This window comes from Neolamprologus brichardi, chromosome 9 (assembly GCF_056152115.1).
Source record: "Neolamprologus brichardi isolate AB-2024 chromosome 9, ASM5615211v1, whole genome shotgun sequence".
NCBI lineage: Eukaryota > Metazoa > Chordata > Actinopteri > Cichliformes > Cichlidae > Neolamprologus > Neolamprologus brichardi.
The window spans coordinates 907,336-932,566 of NC_142112.1; the positions used below are offsets into that span (position 1 = coordinate 907,336).

Here is a 25,231-nt window from a genome sequence, read left to right on the forward strand (position 1 = left end):
CAGCAAGAGTACTGACAGGGACTAGAAAGAGAGAGCATATTTCTCCTGTTTTGGCTTCCCTTCATTGGCTTCCTGTTAAATCCAGAATTGAATTCAAAATCCTGCTCCTCACATACAAGGTCTTAAATAATCAGGCCCCATCTTATCTTAATGACCTTGTAGTACCATATCACCCTATTAGAGCACTTCGCTCTCGCTCTGCAGGCCTACTTGTTGTTCCTAGAGTATTTAAAAGTAGAATGGGAGGGAGAGCCTTCAGTTTTCAGGCCCCTCTTCTGTGGAACCAGCTTCCAGTTTGGATTCGGGAGACAGACACTATCTCTACTTTTAAGATTAGGCTTAAAACTTTCCTTTTTGCTAAAGCATATAGTTAGGGCTGGAGCAGGTGACCCTGAATCCTCCCTTAGTTATGCTGCAATAGATGTAGGCTGCCGGGGGATTCCCATGATGCATTGAGTTTTTCCTTTCCAGTCACCTTTCTCACTCACTATGTGTTAACAGACCTCTCTGTATTGAATCATATCTGTTATTAATCTCTGTCTCTCTTCCACAGCATGTCTTTATCCTGTCTTCCTTCTCTCACCCCAACCGGTCGCAGCAGATGGCCGCCCCTCCCTGAGCCTGGTTCTGCCGGAGGTTTCTTCCTGTTAAAAGGGAGTTTTTCCTTCCCACTGTCGCCAAAGTGCTTGCTCATAGGGGGTCATATGATTGTTGGGCTTTTCTCTGTATCTATGAAGCGCCTTGAGGCGACATTTGTTGTGATTTGGCGCTATATAAATAAAATTGAATTGAATTGAATTGAATTTTTATCTGCCGATCGCCATGCTACGGTTGCAAGAAAAAGAAGCAGAAATGACGTTCTCTACGCGATGAGACGTTCCCCGTCCGTCGGCTAAACGCTTGATTGAAACTTCAATGCGACAGTGACACCAAGTAGAATTATAAATGTTACATAGCCCCAAACATGTCTTTTTCAAAGCCTGCGGTGAAGAGAAAGGTTGGTGATGAGCACCGACAATTTCAGGAAAAGTGGGAAATGCAATATTTCTTTGTTGAGCACAGGGGCACCCCGACCTGTCTTATTTGCACAGAGAAAGTTGCGCTGCACAAGTAACACAATCTGAAACGTCATTACACAACTAGACATGCTGAGGTGGATGCAAAATACCAGGGAGATGAGAGAGCGAACCGGGTTGCCAGTCTTAAAACAGATCTACTGAGGCAGCAAGATTTCTTCAAGAAAGCAACCAAAGAGAATAATGCAGCAGTCGAAGCCACGTGGTTAGTGAGATGATTGCTAAAACAGGGAAGCCATTCACAGAAGGGGAATTTGTCTAAAAGTGCATATTGCAGGCTGCAAATATAGTCTGTCCGGGAAAGAAAGATCAGTTTAGCAACATCAGCCTTTCTGCCAACACCGCAGCAGATCGCATTTCTGACCTGTCAAGTGACATTTATGACCAACTGTGTGAGAAAGCCAAATGTTTCAGTGTATACTCAGTCGCTCTTGATGAGACCACAGACATCACCGACACTGCCCAGCTCCCAATGTACGTCCGTGGTGTTGATGACAGTTTTGAAGTGATGGAGGAGCTGCTCACAGTAATTCCAATGCATGGCCAGACCACCGCTCAGCAGATATTTCACAAGCTGTGTGATGCCATTGAGAATGTTGGTTTGCCATGGAAGAGGTTTGTTGGAATAACAACAGATGGAGCGCCATCAATGACAGGGAGGAAAAATGGACTGGCGGCACTTGTTCAAAAAAAACTGGAAGAGGAAGGCGTGGAGGAGGCCATTGCTCTGCACTGCATTATCCATCAGCAGGTCCTTTGCAGCAAATGCCTGAAGTTTGACAATGTGATGTCTATTGTTGTGAAATGCATCAACCAAATCAGATCCAGGGGCTTAAAGCACCGAAGGTTCTGTGCTTTTTTAGAGGAAATGGAGTCAGAATATGGGGATGTGCTCGACTTCACTGAGGTACGTTGGCTCAGCTGGGGAAATGTATTAAAGAGACTTTTTGAGTTGAGAGCAGAAGTGAGGCCTTCATGGAGAAGGATGGAGTTAGTGTTCCTGTGCTAACTGATCCCAAATGGCTCATTGACTTAGCTTTTCTTGTTGATATGACACATGAGCTTAATGTACTGAACAAGACGTTACAAGGCCAGGGGCAACTTGTCAGTGCTGCCTATGACAACGTGAGAGCATTCTCCACAAAACTTGCGCTCTGGAAAGCTCAGCTCTCTCAGACAAACCATTTCCCAGCATGCAAGGCACTCGTGGATGCAGGCACACCATTCAGTGCTGACAAGTATGTTGATGTCATTTTGAGGCTACAGGAGGAATTTGATCACAGATTTGCTGACTTCAAGACACACAGAGCCACCTTTCAAATTTTTGCGGACCCCTTCTCCTTTGATGTGCAAGATGCCCCTTCTGTGCTTCAAATGGAGCTCATTGAGCTGCAGTGCAACTCTGAACTCAAAGCAAAGTTCAGGGAGGTGAGTGGAAAAGCAGACAAGCTTGGACAATTTTTGAGAGAATTGAGCCCTAGTTTCCCTCGGCTTTCCCGAATGTTCAAGCGGACCATGTGCCTTTTTGGTAGCACATACTTGTGCGAAAAGCTCTTCTCCACTTTGAACTTCAATAAGTCCAAGTACAGGTCCAGACTTACGGATGATGATCTTCAAGACACACTGAGGGTCGCAACTGCTTCCTCCCTCAGGCCAAATCTGGCTCAGCTATGCGAGAGGAAATGCTGCCAGATCTCTAGCAGCAAGGAGTAGGCAAGAGAAGCCATGTTCAGAAGAACAGTTCATTTTCTACAGTGTTCCATTCATGTTCAGAAGAAGGTTATAGAACTGTTAATACAGACATTTCAATCTAAATACAGCAGATATAGAAGACTGAAAAAAAACACATAAGTTCACTGACTAAAATATCTTATTATTATTTTATTTATGTATTACAGATTGATTTATTTTCTTATTAATTTTTAATTTGTTTATTTATTTTTTATATTTTGTGTTAAAAAATAAAAATAAAGAGATTTGAGAAGATTGGAATTTTTTAACCATGCCTTTCTTGTGGAAAACCTAATGCGGCCCAGCCTCACCCAGCCTCTGCCTGCAGCGGCCCCCAGCTAAATTGAGTTTGAGACCCCTGTCCTACACCATAAATCAGTAAGAGAGGGTACGACCTCTCTCATGGCCCCAAGTGGTGTGTGCATGCCAGAGCACTCTGGAAGGCACACAGAGTCTTTACAGACTACTAAGGATCAAAACTCTATCATCATGCAATCGATTATAAAACTCTAAGGATATATGAGTAAATATTTCTAAGCATAAATGACAATCAACAATATAAACCTTACAGCTGGTTTTAATAACAGAATTTATTTTTTTCTCAAATGAGTAAAAGCTATCGAGAAACACTCCTAAATCTTTAGTTCATAACTTTTCCAGTGGGCAAAGGTCAACATTATCTGCTAATGCTAAATAGGCTGCCGTTATTGACTAATGCTAATTTGATGTGAATTAGCATTATGCACTAATGCTAACATTTACTTTTTAACAATGTGAGTAGCTAATGCTAACACTCTTTTTCCTAGCATTACATCTGAGCTTCTAATGCTAAGTAGGCCGCCATTAGCACCTACGTCTAATTTAAGTCAAATACTCATTAGAACCTAATTCAATTCAATTCAATTCAATTTTATTTATATAGCGCCAAATCACAACAAAAGTCGCCTCAAGGCGCTTCATAGATACAGAGAAAAACCCAACAATCATATGACCCCCTATGAGCAAGCACTTTGGCGACAGTGGGAAGGAAAAACTCCCTTTTAACAGGAAGAAACCTCCGGCAGAACCAGGCTCAGGGAGGGGCGGCCATCTGCGGCGACCGGTTGGGGTGAGAGAAGGAAGACAGGATAAAAGACATGCTATGGAAGAGAGACAGAGGTTAATAACAGATATGATTCAAATGCTCATATCGTTTTCCTTTGATTTATAACAATGTGAGCAGCTACTTCTAAATAGCATTAGCTAATAACAGGAGTCTAATTTAATGAAAGTTAGCCTCATTTGCATTATAACGATGTGAGGAGTTAATGCTAAGTATGCTGCCATTAGCGGCTAATTCTAATTAGGGGTGAATAATTATTACCAGCTAATGCTAATATAGTTTTCTCTTCCCTTTTAACAATGTGAGCAGCTAGTGCTTGGTAGGCTGATACTAGCAGCTAATGCTAAAGCTAAAGCTAATTTGATGTGAATTAGCATTACATTAGTGAGGAGTTAATGCTAAGTAGACTGCCATTAGCAGGTAATGCTAATTTTAGGTGAATAGGAATTGGCAGCTAATGCTAATACCATATTTTCTTGCTTTATAACAATGTGACCAGCTAATGCTAAGTAGGTTGCCGTTATAAGCTAATAACTAATTTGATTTGAATTAGCATTATCCGCTTATGCTAACAATGTTTTTTCGTACTTTTTAACAATATGAGTAGCTAATGTGAACACTATTTTTCATTCAATTTTAACTTTTCCCCTGCAATGTGAAGAGTTAATGCTAAATAGGACGCCATTAGTGGCCAATTCTAATTTTAGGTGAATAACCATTAGCAGCTAATGCTAATACCATATTTTCTAATTTGACGTGAATTAGCATTGTCCGCTAATGCTAATTCTTTTCCCTTGCATTATAACAATGTGAGCAGCTAATGCTAAGAAGGCCGCTGTTATTAGCTAATGCTAATTTGATGCGAGTTTAGCATTATCGGGTAATGCTAACACTTTTCCCTTGCCTTTTAACAATGTTTGCAGCTAGTGCTAGGTAGGCTGATGCAAGCAGCTAATGCTAATTTTATGTGAATTAGCATTATATTAGTGAGTAGTTAATACTAAGTAGACTACCATTAGTGGCTAATGCTCATTTTAGGTGAATAGGAATTGGCAGCTAATGCTAATACCCAATTTTCTTGCTTTATAACAATGTGACCAGCTAATACCTAGTAGGTTACCGTTATTAGCTAATACTAATTTGAGGTGAATTAGCATTATCCCCTTATACTAACAATGTTTTTTCTTACTTTTTAACAATACGAGTAGCTAATGTGAACACTTTTTTTATTCAATTTTAACTTTTCCCCTGCGATGCGAAGAGTTAATGCTAAATAGGACGGCATTAGTGGCTAATTCTAATTTTAGATGAAAAAGCATTAAAAGCTAATGCTAATGCTCATATTTTCTTACATTAAATCAATATCAGTAGCTAATGCTAGGTACGTAGCCATCATTAGCTAATGCTAATTTAGGTGAATTAGCGTTATTCACTAATGCTAACAATGTTTTTGCCAACTCTTTTCCCTTGCATTATGACAATATAAGCAGCTAATGCTAAGAAGGCTGCCATTATTAGGTAATGCTAATTATTATGTGTGTTAGCATTATCTGCTGCTGCTAGCAATGTTTTATCTTACCTTTTAACAATATCAGCAGCTAATGCTAACCAGTGTTGGTCAAGTTACTTGACAAAAGTAATCAGTAACTAATTACCGATTACTTGCCCCAAAAAGTAATCCTGTTACTTTACTGATTACTTATTTTTAAAAGTAATTAATTTCTTAGTTACTTAGTTACTTAGTTACTTTTTAAAAACACGATTTACAACCTGAATAGGTGATAAAGCAATAGATCTTTCAGCCCAATTCTACTTTTTCTACATAATCCATCATATAAAATGTAATCAAATGGAAAAGTCCCCTTTTAAAACTTGTTTTATTAGTTTTAATCTTTTAACTTTCTCAGTCAGAAACAAGACAAAGAAAAACTCTTTCAATAGTCCAGGTTGAGTTGACAACATGAACTGCATTTATCTTCCTCTGACTTGACATGTTCTTCCTCCTCTGCACCGAGCCAGCTGCTAAGACACACAAGCTCATTGACATTTTCTGATGATAAAGAAACTCTCTTCTTCTCATCAAGCAAAAATGTAATTATATGCAACATTCTCTGACTGGAAGAAATTTGTTTAACATTTAAACTTTTTTTCTGCACATTCCAGCACAAAAAATATTTTTTTTGTGTGTGTTTACACTCACTCCTTTAAATAGATGCAAGTAAAACACAGCAGAAAATAAATAACATCAAAGACTAACGGTCCTGTTGCTCTATTTTCACCTGTAAAGCAAGAGTAGGGTAGGCGGAGGTTTACCCTGGTGCAGGTGTGCCGCGGTCAGTTGATTGCTTGGAAGCACTCAACTGACTGCGCACTCAGTGCTTGCTTGGAAGTTTACGGGGGGGGGGGGCCACATACATACATGATCCACTGTTGATCTGCACACAGCTGTTGTCACAAACGTCGCACTTGCTTACGTCAATGTCATGAGACATTCTCGCAAAAAAAATCACGGTTTTAGTAACGCAGTAACGCAGCGTTCCTACGGGCAAGTAACGGTAATCTAATTACCGTTTTTGCAATAGTAACTAGTAACGCGTTACTGCCCATCTCTGATGCTAACATTACTTACATTTCAGTTAAGCCTATTTAGCATTAATTAACTTCATTTAGCATTAAGACGTTTATGCTAAATAGGCTACCATTAGTGGCTAATGCTAATTTTAGGTGAATAAGCATTGGCAACTAATGCTAATACCATATTCTCTTGTGTTATAATTATGTGACATTAATGCTAAATAGGCTGCCATAAGTGACTCTTTTCCCTTGCATTATAACGATGTGAAGGGTTTATGCAAAGTAGGCTCCCATTAGCAGCTAAAGCTTATTTGAGGTGAATAAGCATTAGTGGCTAATGCTAATACCCTTTTCTCTTGTGTAATAATGATGTGAAACGTTAATATTGTTCTCAAACAACAGAATGAAAATGAAATATTGATTCTAACAGGGCCCATAAGCAGCATTAGCTTAGCAGCATTAGCTTATCAGAGTTTCCATCATGGTCACACAAATCCTTAGCAGAGCAAAGTGGCCTACTTAGCAAAGCTGCTCAAGTTGTAGAAAGCAAAGGGAAAAAAGTATTAGCATTAGCTGCTAAATGTACACTTGAGAACAAATCTATTGTGAATTCAGCTGTGAATATAGAGTTTCCAGTAAGCTTCCATTTCCAAATGTTAGCTGCTCCTGTCTGCCTCTTTGTCACACACACAGACTGAAATGATTCACAGCCTTGTTTCATCCTTCTGTCAGTGTCACTGACTGTCACTGTGACTGTGGACATACAGCATGGGAAACATACACATGGCTGACACTTTATTAGGTACACAGTGGCCACTATCTCAGGTACACCTGTGACCTAATAAAGTGTATCTAAAGTTATAAAATGTTGTCTCTGTCCAAATATTTATGGACCTAACTGTAGGTCTACTTTTAATGAAACTCTCAACATGACTTATCACCTATCATTAATGTTCCTGCAAACAGACTCCTTGGAGACCCCTACATAAATATCCATGTACTATCCAGCTAGACTAGTGTGTCTGTCCCTGAAAATATTCCTGCATGTGTGATTGTTCATGTCTCATCTGCAGGAAACAAACAGGAAGTGAGTGAAGGACACAGGAAATGTTTCCAGCTCTTCCTCCTCTATCAGACATTATCTCCATACCTGAGAGTGTCCAGTCTCCAGCTTGGATCCTTCCGTCCAGCCGACAGCACCTTCATTCCCGAGTGGTCTGGATGATTGTAGCTCAGGTCCAGCTCTCTCAGATGGGAGGGGTTGGAGCTCAGAGCTGAGGCCAGAGAAGTACAGCCTTCCTCTGTGATCAGACATCCTGACAGACTGCAGACAAACAAAACAACAATCCGTCTGTTATCCATCTCTATGGCAGCATAACTAAGGGATGGTTCAGGGTCACCTGATCCAGCTCGAACTATAAGCTTTATCAAAAAGGAAAGTTTGAAGCTGATCTTCAAAGTAGAGAGGGTGTCTGTCTCCTGAACTCAAACTGGGAGCTGCTTCCACACCCAGTCCAACATTGCCAGGCTTTCTTTGCTGCTTTGACAAAACCTCAAATCCCAGTCAGAGATGATGAGCATCATCACAGTGATGATCATTTCTCTGTTAACCCAGGCTTTCTGCTTCAGGATCTGTGCACGCTCACAGAACAAGGAGACCTTTAAACATCATTTCACTAAATGGATGGACTGAGCTCGGCCTACAGATGAACTGGATAAAGATTTGACCTCAGTGTGCTCAGTTTTACTGTCTATTCCTAACATGATAGCTGCACTTTAGAGCTCTAAAACTGGAACTGACACATATCAACTCTACATGTTACTCAGTACATTCAGTTCTGACACTCGCCCACAGTCCAACAAAGGAAACATGGAGATCACATCAGTTTGTCACCAAAGTCTAATTATTCCAGAGAGCAGTGTTGATACAACTAAAGTTATTTTTAAGCAAAGTTGAGTTTTTTATCGTTGGAGTACTTCATGTCTGAAGTATCACTTAAATGCATTACACGCTGTTGATGGCAGCAAACAAATCACCCAAACAAACAGCGGTGGGAGGCTTGGGCAGACTATGTTGGATCAGCTTGTGGGAGGAGTCTAGATAAACCAAAGAAAGACAAGCTAACAAACGCCACAGTGACGTGAGTAGCTACAAACTTCAGGCCGATTAGTGTTGTTGAAGAAGTCGGTCTGAGGAACGTTCTTAGGATCAACAAATTACGGCATGTATGAGCCTCCCTCAAGACGCACCATCACAAGAAGAACACATGAGCTGTAGAAAAAGGAGAGACTACGAAAGCCACAGTGTTACAACATGAACCTGCTGTTGGTCTCCCTGGAGACTACTGGGCGTGGCTGGGTAACCATGGTTACCTGGGAGTTACAGAAACGTGCAGAACATGTGATTCATGTTGCACAGCAGTGGGACATTTGAAATAAAGTCAGCACACTCAGTACAGATAGTGCATCAAATATGATGCTGCTGCCAGACGTCTGCCTTTGAACATGTCCCTGCATCGCGCACAACACCAAGGTTGCCATGGCAATCCCAGCTAACAGGGACAAAGTGCACAGCTGGAAGCCTGCAGGTATATTTAACATGATGTATTTCTCAGTGTCCTGTCTGTGTGTGAGAGACAAACAGCCTCTGTATGTGTGTGTAAATACAGCATGAATATCTAGAGGACATGTTTGTGGATATAAGTAAATGAATGCTCTGCGTCATTTGAATCTTTGATTCTTGTTTCTGTTGCAGGTCTGTGACTGAACTTCTGGGAGGAGAAAAGTTGGTTTCATGCTCTGTGATTCTGTGTTTTGTCATCTCTCTCAGGTGATGGAGAGCTCAGATGATGACCTCGCCTACGTGGTCAAATTCAAGTCTACATTCAGAACAGACCTGGAGACTGCTGCTGCACTGGAGCCAGATTCAAGGAGCTCACGTGTTTACCCAGATCTTACTGAACTTACTGAAGGAACAGAGGGTTGTTGGAGGGAAACCTGTGGAAGCAACAACATCTGAGCCACCAGAGAAAAAGTTGGCCCTATTGGTGCTTCATCAGAGTGTGATTGTGAACAGGAGGAAGACTCAGCTGTGAACAGTGTGGTGGATACAGAGCAGAGCCCACCAGAGGCCTGTCCATTAGAGTGCTGCTCCAAACATGCAGCACATGTACTTGGCCACAGCTGCAACATCTGTACCCGTGAAAGCTTGTTCTCTGTTGCTGCTCATATTGTACAGAAGAAGAGAGTTTCTTTATCATCAGAAAATGTCAATGAGCTTGTGAGTCTTGGAAGTTGGCTCGGTGCAGAGGAGGAAGAACATGTCAAGTCAGAGGAAGATAAATGCAGTTCATGTTGTCAACTCAACCTGGACTATTGAAAGAGTTTTTCTTTGTCTTGTTTCTGACTGAGATTCTCCAAAGGAAATCCAGCACAAACACACACTTCACACACTCAAAGTCCCTGCACAGTAAATGAGCTGATGAGCGTTTGTGCTGCTCCCTGATAACAGAACAATAGTTCTGCTGCTTCCTGTTCTGAAAACACACATTTATAAATGTTCACTTGCTGTTGATCAAAGGTATGTTGGTGGCTCTGGACGCTGAGGGGAACTTTGTAAAAAAACTAGATCAAATGTTAACGTCCTGGCAGAGGCAAAGAACTTTGATTTGATATTTGATTAATTTCATGTTTCATCTCAGACTGACAGAAATCACAGGAGAAGCAAGATGGCGCCTGTGTTTGGCTTTGCCGCTGCCTCCGTCCGTGTGTTTTTTTACTTTATATGTTATGCAAGTGTTCTTGCTACAGTTGATCGCCATGCGTTACTGATGATCAAATCTGCTATGGATAACTTTCAGAGTCAACGATACAACGTTGTTTTCCCACCGCTGCTTGAGCGCAAGGCAGCACCCGGTTCACCTCCACTCTTGCCGGTCAGCTCAATTTTCCTTCAGAGGCCTCGTCGGAGGAAGCGGGGGAAGAGAGCCGGCTTTCTTGTCCTGCTCCGTCGTCTTTGGAAAGAGGCAGATCTTCGGTGGCTTTATTCCTGGGCTGCTAGCGGTAAGATCCGCCTGAGACTTGTCGGAGCTGGATTAATCCCCACAACCCACTGGGTTTACCACCCAAGCTTCCACCTAAAAGCATGGAAAGCAATGCCTTATCGCGGCAGGTACCCTGTTTTGCTGCGCAGCTTACTGCATAGTACGAACTCTGTTCCTGGAAACTCTACCCCTGTCCCGGTGGGTCGCAGCGTTAAATGGATGTTAATTAATGCGCGCTCAATTACCAACAAGTCTTATATTTTAAATGACTTGTTCTGTACGGAGAAGCTTGATTTTATGTTTATCTCTGAGACGTGGCAGCATGAGAATGAAGTCTCACATCTTTTAGAGCTGTGTCCCGCTGACTGTTCATTTCTCTGTGCACCTCGGATATCTGGACGAGGGGGTGGAACAGCGGTAATTTTCAAAAAGACATTCTTATGCCAGATGATCTCCTCAAGCTGTTACAACTCTTTTGAGATGAGTATGATAAAAATTGGACGAGAACAGCCCATATACGGCATTTTAATTTATCGTCCACCTGGGTCTGCTGTGTCTTTTCTGTCAGACCTACAAGAATTTTTAACTTCCACGATTAAACTGGGCAAGGTCATCATTGTTGGTGACTTCAACATTCATGCAGAGGACTCATCAAATAGTACCACTAAGGAGTTCCTGAGCATTATGGACTCTTTCAATATTGTTCAACATGTATCAGGTCCTACTCACACAGCTGGGCACACTCTGGACTTGACCACATGAACTTAAATGATGTTTCTTTTAGCGATCATAAGTCAGTCTTTTCGTTCAATTCAGAGTCTCTTCCCCAAAGTTTTATTAGGCGCAGGCGCTTTATTGATGACTCTGTCATTTTAAAGTTTTCTTCTCTTTTTAATTTTAAACCTTCTTCTGACGAGGTTGACATCCTTATTAATTCTTTTAATGAACAGTGTCTTGCCATTCTTAATCAGCTTGCTCCTTTCAAAACTAGTCATTGCACTGTTTGTTCCTGCACACCATGGTTAAATAATCAAACCCGTGGTCTTCGACGCTCCTGTCGGAAAGCAGAGCATCTCTGGAAGTCCACTGGGCTGGTTGTCCATCGGGAACACTTCAAAGAACTTCTTCACTTATATAATGAGTCAGTCAAAGAGGCCAGATCCTCCTACTTCGATAATCTCATAAATCGTCATAAAAATAACCCAAGAATTCTATTTGATACTATCAACAGTATCTCCTCCAACTCAGCATGCTGTGTTACTTTCTGACAAAGACTGTAGCACTTTCCTCAATTACTTTGTAAATAAGGTGATGGACTTCCCCTTATGAAGGTGCCCCTTGTTGTCCTGGGTCATTTACTTCTTTTTCTCCAATCACACTCAATGACTTAATTGCAGTAATAGGTAAAATGAAATCCTCATCATGCTCCTTAGATATATTACCTCCCTCTGTCCTGTCTAGGACTCTCACCAGCATTGGTCCCACATTACTATCAATCATCAACAATTCACTGAGGCAAGGCTGTGTCCCGTCCTATTTTAAACATGCTGAGGTAACCCCTCTGTTAAAAAAACAGAATCTGGATCCTACCTTCCCTAGTGGTTATCGTCCTATTTCAAAATTGCCATTTATAAGTAAATTACTAGAAAAGATTGTAGAAAATCAGTTCAGGTCCTTACTATGCCAATTGCAAATTTTTGACCCTTTTCAGTCTGGCTTTCAAAAGCAGTACCCTACAGAGACCGTTCTCTTAAGGGTCTATAATGATCTACTAATGGCATCTGATGCAGGAAATTGTTCCGTGATCATTTTGCTTGATCTTAGCGCAGCCTTCGATACCATCGACCACAAAATCCTACTCAACAGGCTGAAGGTTCTGGCTGGTATATCTGGCACCGCCTTGGACTGGTTTTCTTCGTACTTATCAGACAGGACCTTTTCTGTTAGGACTGACAGGTTCTCCTCTAACACTGCTGCCCTAACCAGCGGGGTTCCACAGGGTTCAGTTTTGGGTCCATTATTACTTTCTTTTTTTTTTCTTCCTTTAGCTGGCATTATTCAGTCTTTTAGTGACCTGTCTTATCATTTCTATGCTGATGACATTCAGCTGTATATGTCCTTTAAGCCTCATCAGCTGGACAGGCTGTCCACCCTAGTCCAGGCTTTAACTTAAATCTCTGATTGGCTTTCTAACAATTACCTTGTTTTAAACATGAACAAGACAGAGACCATGATCATAGCTCCTCCTGATCTATATTCTAAAATCAGTCCGGTTCTTGCCCCTTTCTGTTCTTCTGCTAAGCCAAATATTCGAAATCTTGGAGTAATATTTGACTCTTCTTTGGGCCTTGACACACACGTAAAATCTCTGTCTCGTTCCTGTTTCTTTCATTTAAGGAATATTTCTAAACTGCGACATATGGTCTCCTCAGCTGAACTGGAAAAAATTGTCCATGCATTTGTGTCATCGCGTTTAGATTATTGTAATTCCCTGTTTACCAGCTTGGATAAATCATCTCTTTCTCGCCTCCAAGCTATACAAAACGCAGCAGCCAGACTACTAACTCGCTCTAGCAAGCGAGCTCACATCACTCCTATTTTATGCTCTTATAATTGGCTCCCAATAGATTTTAGAATTCGTTTTAAAATTATTGTTTTAACGTACAGAGCAGGAAATAGCCCCAGATGATTTATCCAAGCTTCTCACAAAATACACTACTGTTCGCCGTCTCCACTCACAGACTCAGAGTTTGTTGGTTGCTCCCAGAACACACGAAAGGGGGCGGAGCCTTTCAGTCTGTGGCACCAAGGCTGTGGAACAGTCTACCTCTACAACTACGATTGGTTGACTCTGTGGAATCCTTTAAAAAACAGTTAAAAACTTTACTATTTAAACAAGCTTTGTGTTGACCAATGCTTTTTACATTTTTATATTTTTAATTTACATTTAAACTCTATATTGTGTGTATTGTGCATTTTGCTATTTATCGTACTGTTTATTTTTAATCTCTGTGTGCAGCGCTTTGTGACTACCTGTCTATGAAAAGCGCTTAATAAATAAACTTTACTTACTTACTAAATATTTGAACTGCTAATTTGTTAAAGGGAACACTGCTGTTAGAAAGCACCTGATTTGTTTCTGCACACTGAATGTTGCACTTCTCATACTGCAGTACTATTAAAATAAGTACACAATACACTACTTTTGAACTCATGATTGAATGTTGCTGTAACAATGCCATTAATGGTGAGTCAAAGTGTTCATGGTTTCCCAGCACAACAAATGATTGCACAAGTGTGACTGATCCACTTTCTAATGTGTGTGTAGCCCACACTGAGTGTCACTGTGTCACAGGTGAGTCTGTGTGTCCAGGTTCTATGAGGAGAACAGGATATAGTGACTGAGTCCAGCAGCTTAAAGTCTGACTCCATCCTCCATTTAAATAACTCACACCAACAACTGAATAGCTTTGCCTTTGTGTAGCTGACACTTCATTTTAATGTCCTTCTATTCTGGTTCATCTGGTTTCAGTTTCTATAAGCACACAGGTTTCATCAGTGACTCTATGACCTCAGTAATCTTTGCTGGGCCTTAATGCTCTGAACAAAGCTGCACATCACAAGACTAAATAGAAATGAATCAGTCTTTCCTTTCTCACTGCTGTTTGACTTCAGCTCTCAATGTCCCACCATAACCCATGGAAAGAATTACTGTCCATCCAGGCTCCTGAACATGAAGCTGATGAAGGTGGAGTATTGTGAGGGCTGATGGAGATGATGATGAGGAATCCAGGAGCAGTGGGTGGATGGCAGCATCAGCATGAAGGATCAGTGTGAGAACACATCATCATCCACAAAGAAAACCAGTCTGAGTGTCTGACGCTCTTGTTAGAAAGACACAGTCCCAGCAGTTAGCTTGTCTGCTGGTTAGCTGAGAGCTAACTCACTTGTACATTGAATACCAAACTGTGTAAACCAGGGGTGTCAAACATATGGCCCGTGGGCCAAATCCAGGCCTTGAGATAATTTCACATGTCAAATATTGATGAATTTTCAGGCTTGCTGATAATCAATGTGAGCACGCCTGAGATTTTATTCTGATGAGCAAACCATGTGGCCAAACACTTTAAGAGGCAGACTGGGATCATACCATTATGTGAAAGAAGACGGAAATGTCCCATAGACAGCAAGGGTAGTGGTAGAGACCAGGTACACAGAGAAATGGGAGCTGTATTGAAATGCAAGCGTGTCAGGAAAGAGTGAAAAGGCGAAATGAGCAGCATCTGGCTGCATTTCAGTGATATTGGAGACCACAAAGCAGAGTGCAGAATTTATATAGGAGATATACAGAAGACGCTGAGAGTAGAACTGATAAAATTAGGAGCTGGCTAAAGTGAGACCCATTTTTATTTCCACCCATTTTCCATTGTGGAGGACAAAAGGTTTCAAACTCGTCCAGGTGTTAAACCTCACGTGTGTTCTTCCTAATAGCAGTAAATGGATAAAAATAAGGCTTTTATGAAAACACTGAATAAAACTTGCTGCCTCTAAAAAGACTAAATGTACAGTTCAGTATTGAATACTACATAAAATAAACTATATATAAAGTGTGTCTGAATTGCAGAGATGCAGAAATATGTGCATATAGCACAGAGCCACGGCTCAGTGTCTGAATGAGTCTCACAGACCTGAATGTGCTGTTGAACCCATTTATAATTATAACGTAATTCTTTACTCGTTTGATCTGCTCCTTACCACAACCGACCAGACGTAGAAGGTTTTGGACTTTTAACTATATTTTCTTAAGTTTTACAACTTTTCTTACTGTTAAAAAACCTTGTTATGGCCATTCATGCTATACAAAGTAATTAGACATGTGTGGTATCTACAGAAATGTCAGAATCTCAGCTAAAAGTTCACAAAAGCATCTCAACAACCACCAAACAGCTGAAACAGCAGGTGAAAAGATTACACAAAAAAGATGTAAACACAAATCCCCCTGATCATCTGTTTTTTTAAACATGAAGCGTAGTTTTGGACGTTCATTTACTGCTGGTTCAGTGAATTTTGGTTGGACAGTGATGAAGTCTGCTTTCAGCACGCAACAGCATTGTTGTGTTGTGTGCTGTGGATTCACCTCTGCAAACTCATCACTGTTTCACCATCATGTTTCTACTTAGACAATAACAAAGGAAGCAGTTCCCAGGAACTACTTCCTGTCTTGTTAACATAAGAGTATGTTGCCCTTCAAAACACCTCCACTTCTCCTCTTATTAGAGGATTGCATTATTATTAATCTGCTAATTCTGTCAGTTGATGAAAGAAAAATGATCTCACCTGAGAGTTTCCAGTGTACAGTGTGGACTCTTCAGTCCTTCAGACAGAAGCGTCACGCCTGAATCCTTCAGGTTAATGTTACTCAGGTCCAGCTGTCTTAGATTAGAGGTCTGAGAGCTGAGACCTGAGGACAGAGCTTCACAGCCTCTCTCTGACAGGTCACAGTGACTCAGTCTGAAAAATAACAGATAAACAATTACAAAATTAAAACACTTATGTTGAAGTGTAACGAGATACTATTATATTTAGCAATATTTAATCTTGTTTTTGTCAGGAAACTGAGCACCTATGCAGAGCAACATGTGGAGAGAATCAGAGGAGAAGAAGTGAAGAGAGAACAGCAGTAAAAAAACACTGAATTGTTCAGTGTGCTTTTGATATCAACAAAATGTGTCAAACTTCTTTATTTTGTATTTGTTTTACTAGAATTGATGATTATCACTTAGATAACAACCACAGGCCAGGTCTAAATTGCCCTTTGGTAACAGTTACACCCAGAAATATTTCAGAAATGTGGACAATTTGTGCTCCTATGTATTCAGTATTGAACAAACTGAGTACCAATGACCACTTAATATTTTTGATATTTTATTTGAGTTGTTCCCACCTGATCTGTGGTAACTAGAATAAACATTTAAAAACTAAAGGTATGATCACATATTTACTTACAGAGCTTTGTTGGAGGCTTTGACCACTGGCAGCAGCCTCAGAAGAGCCTTTTTAAAGGCTCATGTTCTCACTTAGATCATTTATTTCTACTTACATTTCTTTCTGGGAAAAATGGGGGTTACTTTGAAAACAGGAAGTATTTTCCCCAAAAATCAGCCCTGGATTAGTAAATCACTAAAAAACATCTTCTCAGGCAGAAGAAGCTGTCTTGTTATTAGGGAGAGAAGAAAAAGATTGAGACACAGAAACTTGTCGAAAGAGAGATAAAGCAGCTAAAATCAGGTCTAAAAGTAAAGCAGAGGATGAGTTGAATAAAGGACACTCAAGGCTGGCTTGGAAAGGAATGAAGTCCATGGTGGGGATGCAGAGCAAGGACCACAGATGAATGTGATGCTGAATCAGCAGAAGACTTGGACTCATTTAATTCCAGCTTTGATATCATTGATTTCAATGAAGAGCTTTGTGATTGTAGCAAAGGGCTGGTAGCTCTGAGAGTCCCACTGATGAGGTTTCTGTGAAGGTTCGCAGTCATCTAAAGAGCTTAGAAAAAAAGGCATCTGGACTTCTTTGAGTTTCTTGAAGACGTTTCACCTTTCACCTCTCATCCAAGAAGCTTCTTTATTTATAGGGTCAAGTGGTAGAGAGTCCCAGATTTAAGCCCTGTGGGAGAGTCCGCCAAGGGGTCATGAACCCCCCTGTTGATCCTCTACCTAATCACACGAGCCAAGGTGTGAAAATGGGTGTAGGTCACAATCAGCCAAGGTTGCGGAGAGCTCATTGTGAAACCCAGCCCCACCCTATCATATGATTTCTTGAGGTTAGCCTGTGTACAAACAGACTTCAGCCATATGAGTGAGTGTGAGTGAATGAGAGCACACACAGGACACTCTGATCTCTGAATGTGTGTGACGAAGTGAAAAAGAGGATTGTACTGGATATACTGTGACTGACAAACAGAGTTTAAAGAGAAAGGTGTTTGGATTAAAATGGATTATTATGCTAAAGTGAACGTGCTAATGAAATCTGAACTGACTGAAATGTGAAGTGATGATAATTCAGATGTAAAAGAGAGAGAGGGGGTGATAATAAGGTGGGGCTGAAGATCAGTGAAGGGCATGTAAACACCTGATTGGTTGACTAGATATCAGATCGACAGTTTCACAGTATTCCCTGTGGATTATAACTTTAAGAAGATGTGACATTCATCAAGGAATCCTGCTCTCCGGATTATTTCCATGAACACTGAGCTGGAACACATCTACAGTGCTGGAAGTGCCCATCTCACCACCAACCTCTCTGTGCACATTCACTTTTTAACCCTTTGTGAGACACTAAAGGTGTAAATCTGAGTATTTATCTATGTTAGTGCAAACACCTCTAATAGGTTGGTTTAGTCTTTCCAAGTAATATCTTCCCTTGGATCTGCGGTCCAGGCTCCTAAAATCATTCTAGTTTAACAAGCACTACAATCTAGAGGAGAGCTGCACTAAGAGGTGTGACTGATAAGATCTGCCCTGCAAGGATACTCATGTTTATGTGTATCAGGACAAGCAGGGAAGACATGGACATCAAGACTGTCAGGCTTCCTGAGTCCGCTCACCCACATCAGCTCAGAACTCTGCATTATCTACTGAGTCAGACTCAGATAATCAGGGATCAGAAGTTCTACAAAGAGTAGAACCAGACTTCCTGTATAGAGGTCTGAGGGCTTACTGATCCACAGTGTCAGCACAACTTTCACATCATATTCATCTCAGCAAAACTAAAACATGTGACTGACCTCAGAGTTTCAAATCGACATCGTGGATTCTCCAGAAGAACAGACAGCTGCTTCACTCCTGAATCCTGCAGGTTGTTGCAGTCTACACTCAGGTCCAGCACTCTGGGATACGAGGGATTGGACTTCAGTGCTGCTGCCAGATAATCACAGCTGATCTCTGACAAACCACAGTCCTTCAATCTGTATGAAGAATGAAAGATGTAGGTTTATTAGACAAAGTGCTTGAAATCATTCAGTGTTTCATCATCTGTTCAGAGCTGAAGAAGGTTCAGAATGTAGAAGTTTAGAAAATGGAAACTCCAAACAGCTGAAGCCAACAGGAAGCAGATGCTGAATGTTTCACATTAAAGTCGTACATTTATCATAAAAACATGAAAAAGTCGTGTTTTTCCTTCCAGGATCCACAAGGCTTCACTTTTAAAGGTGAAGTGTGAAAGAAATGGACATATTTGAAGTCCAACACCTTTTTCCAGTCACATTATTAAAGCAGACAAACTACAAGCTCATTTTCATTCCAACAAGTCATCTTCTGACCCTTTATTATTATTATTATTCAATATTTATGGAAGATGTTTTTAAATTAGGCTCAATTATGTGACAGACATTTCATCCCATGTCAGTTTGGCCTCATCCTGGGCCGGATTATCCAGCACACACTCTGACCACAGGCCCAGGGGCCACGCACAGCTGGGCTCCATCCAAGAGACAGGAAACAAACCAACACAATAATAAAAAGCACCATGTGATCTTCTTACATCTTCAAGCCAAACATAGTAAAAACATGAGCATATTTGTTTCCTGATAAAATGATGTGACAGGTAGAACAGAGTAAAGTGGTGGTGTTACAGCCTTTCTCCCCTCTGCTGCCGAGGCTGTTAGTCTCTCCCAAACTCAGCTACAGGACTTCCAAATGAATGAAAGCAGCAGAAGTGGCTTTACAAATGAAAGAGGAAGAGGAGAAGGAGAGGAGAGGGAGGCCACCCTGACCATCACTCCAGCTGAAAACATCACACTCCCATTAAAGTTGGTGAGAAAATGTTGAGCAGGATGAGCTGCTGGCTAATCTGGAGGCTGTAGCAGCAGCTCACAGTCACAGTGGATTTCCACTCATGAAAAAGCTCTGGCTGCTTCATTTCTCATCTCATATCAGAGACTTTAAGGCTTCAGTGAAGCTGTACTGTGATGCTTCCTCTCCATATTCAGCCCAATGTGCTCTGTATTGTTTTATGCAGGTCATCTAAACAGGGAACTGTAAAGAAAACAAACAGAGCTCATAAACTGAAACTGATTTCATTTTTTCAGCTGGAACATTTTAGTTGTTCCTTTTTTAAGACTTATACAGAATTATATTTACAATAAAAATATCATTCCCCTTTTCCCTGCCAGGCACCACCACAGTTCACTTCAATAAAACTTTACTTCAGATTTGTTTTCATGTTTTGATCCAGTGATGAGAGCCATTTCCCCCGTGGGTCCAGTCCTTGTACTAAGCTAGGCTAAACATGTCCAGTGTCTGTCTCTGTGCAGCTTTTTATGTGATGTGAATAAGGAAGAAATGGAGGAAGAAGAAAATAAGTGCACCAATCCACATAGAAGAAAATGACTACATCAATAAACATGCAGCTATCAACCCAAATGGTGAGGTGGTGGTGAGTTATTATTAGTGGTGCAACGGATCAAAAATCTCACGGTTCGGATTGGATCACGGTTTTAAGTCAGGGATCGGATCACTTTTCGGATCAGCAAAAATAGAAAAAAAAGACAAAAATTTGACTCACCATTTACTTATTTAAGTATTTTTTGCCTATTAAAAAACATTCAACTGAACCTGAACTGAACCATGCTGGGCATCCTCTGCATCCTCTGCTCACGGCCATAAACAGCCAGAGGAGTCTGTTCAGTGACAGGTTGCTTCTTCCAAAGTCAAGGACCAGCAGACTTAAAAAGTCCCACACGCCATCAAACTGTTTAACTCCTCTCTGGAGGGGAGAGGGAGGGGAAACAGGGACAGAGGAGGGGGGGTCAAATAGCTGTAGTGCCTTTTCACTGTGCAATAGTTTTTGTTAATATCCAACGGTGTAATAGACTCACAATACTTGAAATGTGCCGTTCCCTTGTTGTCTTATTCCTATTTATTCTATTTATCCCTTTTGTATACTCTGTATGTATATTTGGTATATTTCTGCTCACATTCTGCAACTTCTGTCGGTGCTGTGCTACTGGAAACTAAATTTCAGCTTGAACCCACCCAAGGGATAAATAAAGTTTCATCTAATCTAATGTAATCTATGGGGCAGTGCAGGGCTTTATATCTACCACTCTGCTGTGATATAACGAGCGGTCACGGTCACGTGGCTTTCCGTTGCCCTGGAGGTCCACCCATTTGTAGTTAGAGCAACAGAAGATGCCTGGGACAGTTCAGCCATAACTTCAAACTTCTCCTGCTCATACATGCTTGGAACGATCTTGTCACTGAAGTGGACGCGCAACGGGATATCATAGCGTGGCTCAAGCACGTTCATCACAGTTTAAACCCCTTGTTTTGCACAAGAGAATACGGCCTCCCGTATGCAGTTAAACACCGCAGTAGCTTCTGTAATAGCTTTAGCCCGGTCGGATTGGGCAGCAAAGGGCTGCTTAAATGCCACAAACTCCTCTGCTCCGCCTCTTGGACCGCTAGCACTGACCATAACTACCGCTTGACAGACTGACCACGCCACCATACACATACATTTTTTTTTCTTTTTCGAATCTTCGGATCACGTGCGTACCAAACCGTGGAGTGGGATCAGTTCGGATTTCGGATCAACCGTGATCCGTTGCACCACTAGTTATTATTGTTGTTGATGATCCCCTACATTATCCTACATTCAAATATGCTCTCCAGCTAGAATAGTGTTTGTGTTCCTAACAGGATTTCATGAATGTGTTATTGTTCATGTCACATCTGTATGAAACAAACAATCCTTCATTTTCACTGTTCCAGCATGTAAACCTGAGATCTGTGTGGAGCAGCTGACCTGTACGATGTGCTCAACACAAACATTATTTACCATCAGTTACTGTGTGACTGAACCACGTGGGTGTAGGAAGCATGGCTTTGAGTTTGAATAGCAACATTCAGTAACACTTTGATTTGTTACAGACTGAGCGGAGAGAAGTGACTCAGTGTGAACGCAGTGATGAGATAAGAAGCTCAGCTCATTTCTGCTCTGTTTCATGACAATCCTTTTATTGAGGAACAGTAGGTGGGCTCACCTCTGAACTCTTAGTCTGAGGACTCAGTGAAGAGTTTTAGGATAGAGACAAAGTTTTGGCACTGCGATAACAACTTTGATGTTCCAGTTACACTCGCTCTGATAACATCCTGAAAATCCTAGTAGCAGCTATCACAGCCACAACAAGCCAATGATACCATTTTTATTTCAGTGTTAGACTTCAGTAGAGATCATACAAATAACTGTAGCTGTTGTAGCACCGACCTATGTAGCTAGTATTCAAACAAGATCAAATTAGAAATCCCCGGCCCCGCCCACAGTACTGCAGTACTGTGGGCGGGGCCGGGGATTTCTAATTTAGTGACTTGCCATGGAAAACAGTTCAGACATCGCAAAACGTTAGTTATTTAAATTAATACCAGTCTCTGCACTTAGTAGAATGACACCTTTCAGCATCTAGTGATACTAAGAATATGTTTCTGTATCAGTATTAGTGATGAAGAGACTGTTGAAGGGAACGATGAGGGGAAACTGTAAAGCAGCAACAGAAACCAGGAGACAAAGCTGAGGTCTGGGTTCCTCTATGCTACACACAGCCTCCTGCTCCTGTGCTTTAGTAAACACATAAATATCTCCAAGTACACTTACTTCAGAAACTCTATTAAACTCATTACAAGTTTACTTCAGCTTTAAATTACTCACAACATCAGCACACATGAGTAAACAAAGTAACTCACACAGCTACTGTTCAAGTTTAGTCATCTTTAATACAAATATACCTCATTATTATGACTCTCACAGCTACCTGCTCATTGAACTGAACAATAATTCTGTTTTACCATTAAAACAAAATATGTGACTGTAAAAAATCTTCAGACAGTAATTAAGAATCTCCTAAGCAATCCAAAGATAAAGAAGAGGTCACCTGCCAATTCTATAAAGCTTGGTTGTTTATACAATAATATCATTTAATGATCAGCAGTGGGGATGTTTGGATCCTGACCTGAGAGTTTCCAGTGTACAATGTGGACTCTGCAGTGCAATAGACAGAAGTTTCACTGCAATACAATTATTGGTTAATTAACTAAATAGCTTCATTAAAACACAACTGTCTTTCTATATGAGCACTTACTCCCTTTAAGCTCCACCTGCTCCAACTTCTGCCGTGATCACTCAGACTTTGCTCTTTGAGAGCAAAACTGATAACCTCTCGGAGAAGCTCGTGGCTCTCCAACGGGAGATTGAGAGACTAGTGACGGACTGTTAGATCAGCTGTGAAATTGACATGCAGTTGTTCGCACCAAAGAAAACCACCATCATTTCATGCGGCTAACATACCGGCGCCAGCTGTGGTCTCAAGGCTGGAGCTGAACATAACAAATCTTACCCTGATGACAGACGGTGTTTAGACTGTTCCTTCCCATCCTAAGCAAGGACACCTGGGTCGGCTGGAAGACTGTTTACTTCACCTGGCAGGGCAAAGGACACTATCTCAGCTGACCGGCCAGCAGTGTTGGGAAGGTTACTTTTAAAATGTATTCCATTACAGATTACAGAATACATGCCCCAAAATGTATTCTGTAACGTATTCCGTTACGTTACTCGATGAGAGTAACGTATTCTGAATACTTTGGATTACTTAATATATTATCATGCTGTTTACAACTACATGAATGTACTATTGCTGTGATTTATTACTGTTACTGAAGGTCCGCGGCTCCGAACCGTAGTAAAGGGACCTCTGGCTAATACGGTGGGTTCGTGTCGGGCTCGTAGCTGAAAACTAGCTTTACTTTGTTGTCTGGGTCAACTTTGCTAGCAGAGACAGAGAGAGGCGTTGAAAGGCTGCTCCAACGGGACTTATTGTTTCAGAGGGAAACACGAACACGGTGTACAGTCGAGTCTTAATAGCTTACTTACAAATGGGCTCGTCAGGCTCTCTTCTTGGCTGCAGTGGTTATTATTATATTTACATGCTTCCAGCTCCCGTTTCTGCTCGATGACAGCTCGTACTTTTCCTTTTTCTCCCTCCTCGCTCACAGACACATAACGGGTATGGCAGTCCATTCTCCCTGCAGCACAGACTACACTGCCTATGATGCTACATTCTTTAGAGCTATACCTGTAGCATTCTGCCTGTTAGCTTAGCACAACAACAACAAAAAGGCCTCTCTCACCCAGGAAACACGCAGAGAGAGAGAGAGCAGCACCCTGTAACCATGGAAACCGTAACGCTGCCGCCTGGAACAACAGAACGTAGCTGTCAAACAAATGGTAAATGGTAAATGGACTGGTTCTTATATAGCGCTTTTCTACTCTTCTGAGCACTCAAAGCGCTTTTAGAAATGTGCTTGTGCGAATGGGTGTGAATGGGTGAATGTACAAGTTGTGTACAGCGCTTTGAGTGCTCAGAAAGAGTAGAAAAGCGCTATATAAGAACCAGTCCATTTACCATTTACACAACTTGTGCATTCACCCATTCACACAAGCACATTTCTCTAGGTGCTTTCTAGATAACATTCACACACATTCATACTCCGATGGATGCATCGGAGAGCAATTTGGGGTTAGTATCTTGCCCAAGGATATTTGGCATGCAGACTAGGGGAAGCCAGGAATCGAACCACCAACCTTCCGATCAGTAGATGACCTGCTCTACCACCTGAGCTACAGCCACCAAACAAAACCCAAACAGTCCTGACCCGCCACAATATGAAACAGGGAAGTACCGCCGTGTAATCCATTTATTTCAACAAAGTAACTGTATTCTAAATACCACCTTTTTAAACGGTAACTGTAACAGAATACATTTACTCATATTTTGTATTTTAAATACGTAACGGCGGTACATGTATTCCGTTACTCCCCAACACTGTCGGCCAGCTACCTAGCCTGACCTGTCCCCCCAATGTGATGTTTGTGTATTGTATGTACGGTTGGCAAGGTCAGTATCCTAATTGCCCCTTGAAAATAAATACAGTGTTCTGAATCTGAATCTGAAAAGATTTCAGAAGACGACTCTGTTCAGTAAATATTACGCTCATGCTGTCAAGAAATACCAAAGGTAGGTAAAACTCTGGTTGTTGCAGCCATCCAGTATGACATGCTTTGTACTGTTCTGCTGCAGTTTGTGACGCCTGGTTGATGAGTTGTGAAGGATGATGAAACAAACACTTCACTCAATGTTTTTCTTCTAAACTGTATTTAATTTTGAGAGTTTCCCACACTCTGTTCCAACTACAAATTGGGGAGAACACAGCAAATACATAAACTTCACCCACTTGGATCTTTATCATTCAAGATTGTGAAAAGATTCTCTACTCAGAGAATACTGGTGATGTTAGATGAGAGAGATGGAAGATGATGAAGGGGAAGAGTTTTCAGAACTTGAGGCCTTTTGTCCTCACTGTATAGGACAGCGAAGACAGGAAGGGAGGGAGAAGTGAGGAGAATGAAACACAGGAAATGGTTTTGGGGAGACTCAAACCAGGCCCTGGAGTCACAACTCTAACTTTCAGTACATGCTGCTCAGGATAAATTTGTTACTTTGAAAGACGAAATCAGAGTGCCTTGAAATTGATATGGTATCACTGTGGGGTTGGATACTATTGGATACTATTGATCTAACATCCTGTGGAAAAATGAAATTTCAATTTAAGAGCATTTTGAAATTGTTAAATGAGTAAGTCATTTTGGAAGGC

General features: G+C 41.2%; 1 protein-coding gene across 10 annotated transcripts in view; it reads right to left on the reverse strand.

The window, feature by feature from the left end:
* The window catches only part of LOC118456097 (protein NLRC3-like), a 559,092-nt gene that overhangs the window by 517,343 nt on the left and 16,518 nt on the right, over positions 1 to 25,231 (reverse strand). For 3 of the 10 annotated variants that reach the window (XM_087845764.1, XM_087845763.1, XM_087845762.1), the window contains one exon: positions 18,313 to 18,492. In XM_087845764.1, coding sequence (XP_087701890.1) covers positions 18,313 to 18,492 — 180 coding nt within the window. Of the gene's footprint in view, positions 1 to 7,633; positions 7,808 to 15,863; positions 16,038 to 18,312; positions 18,493 to 25,231 lie in introns of all 10 variants that reach the window. The other 7 variants (XM_087845765.1, XM_087845766.1, XM_087845758.1 and 4 more) reach the window with 6 other exon arrangements.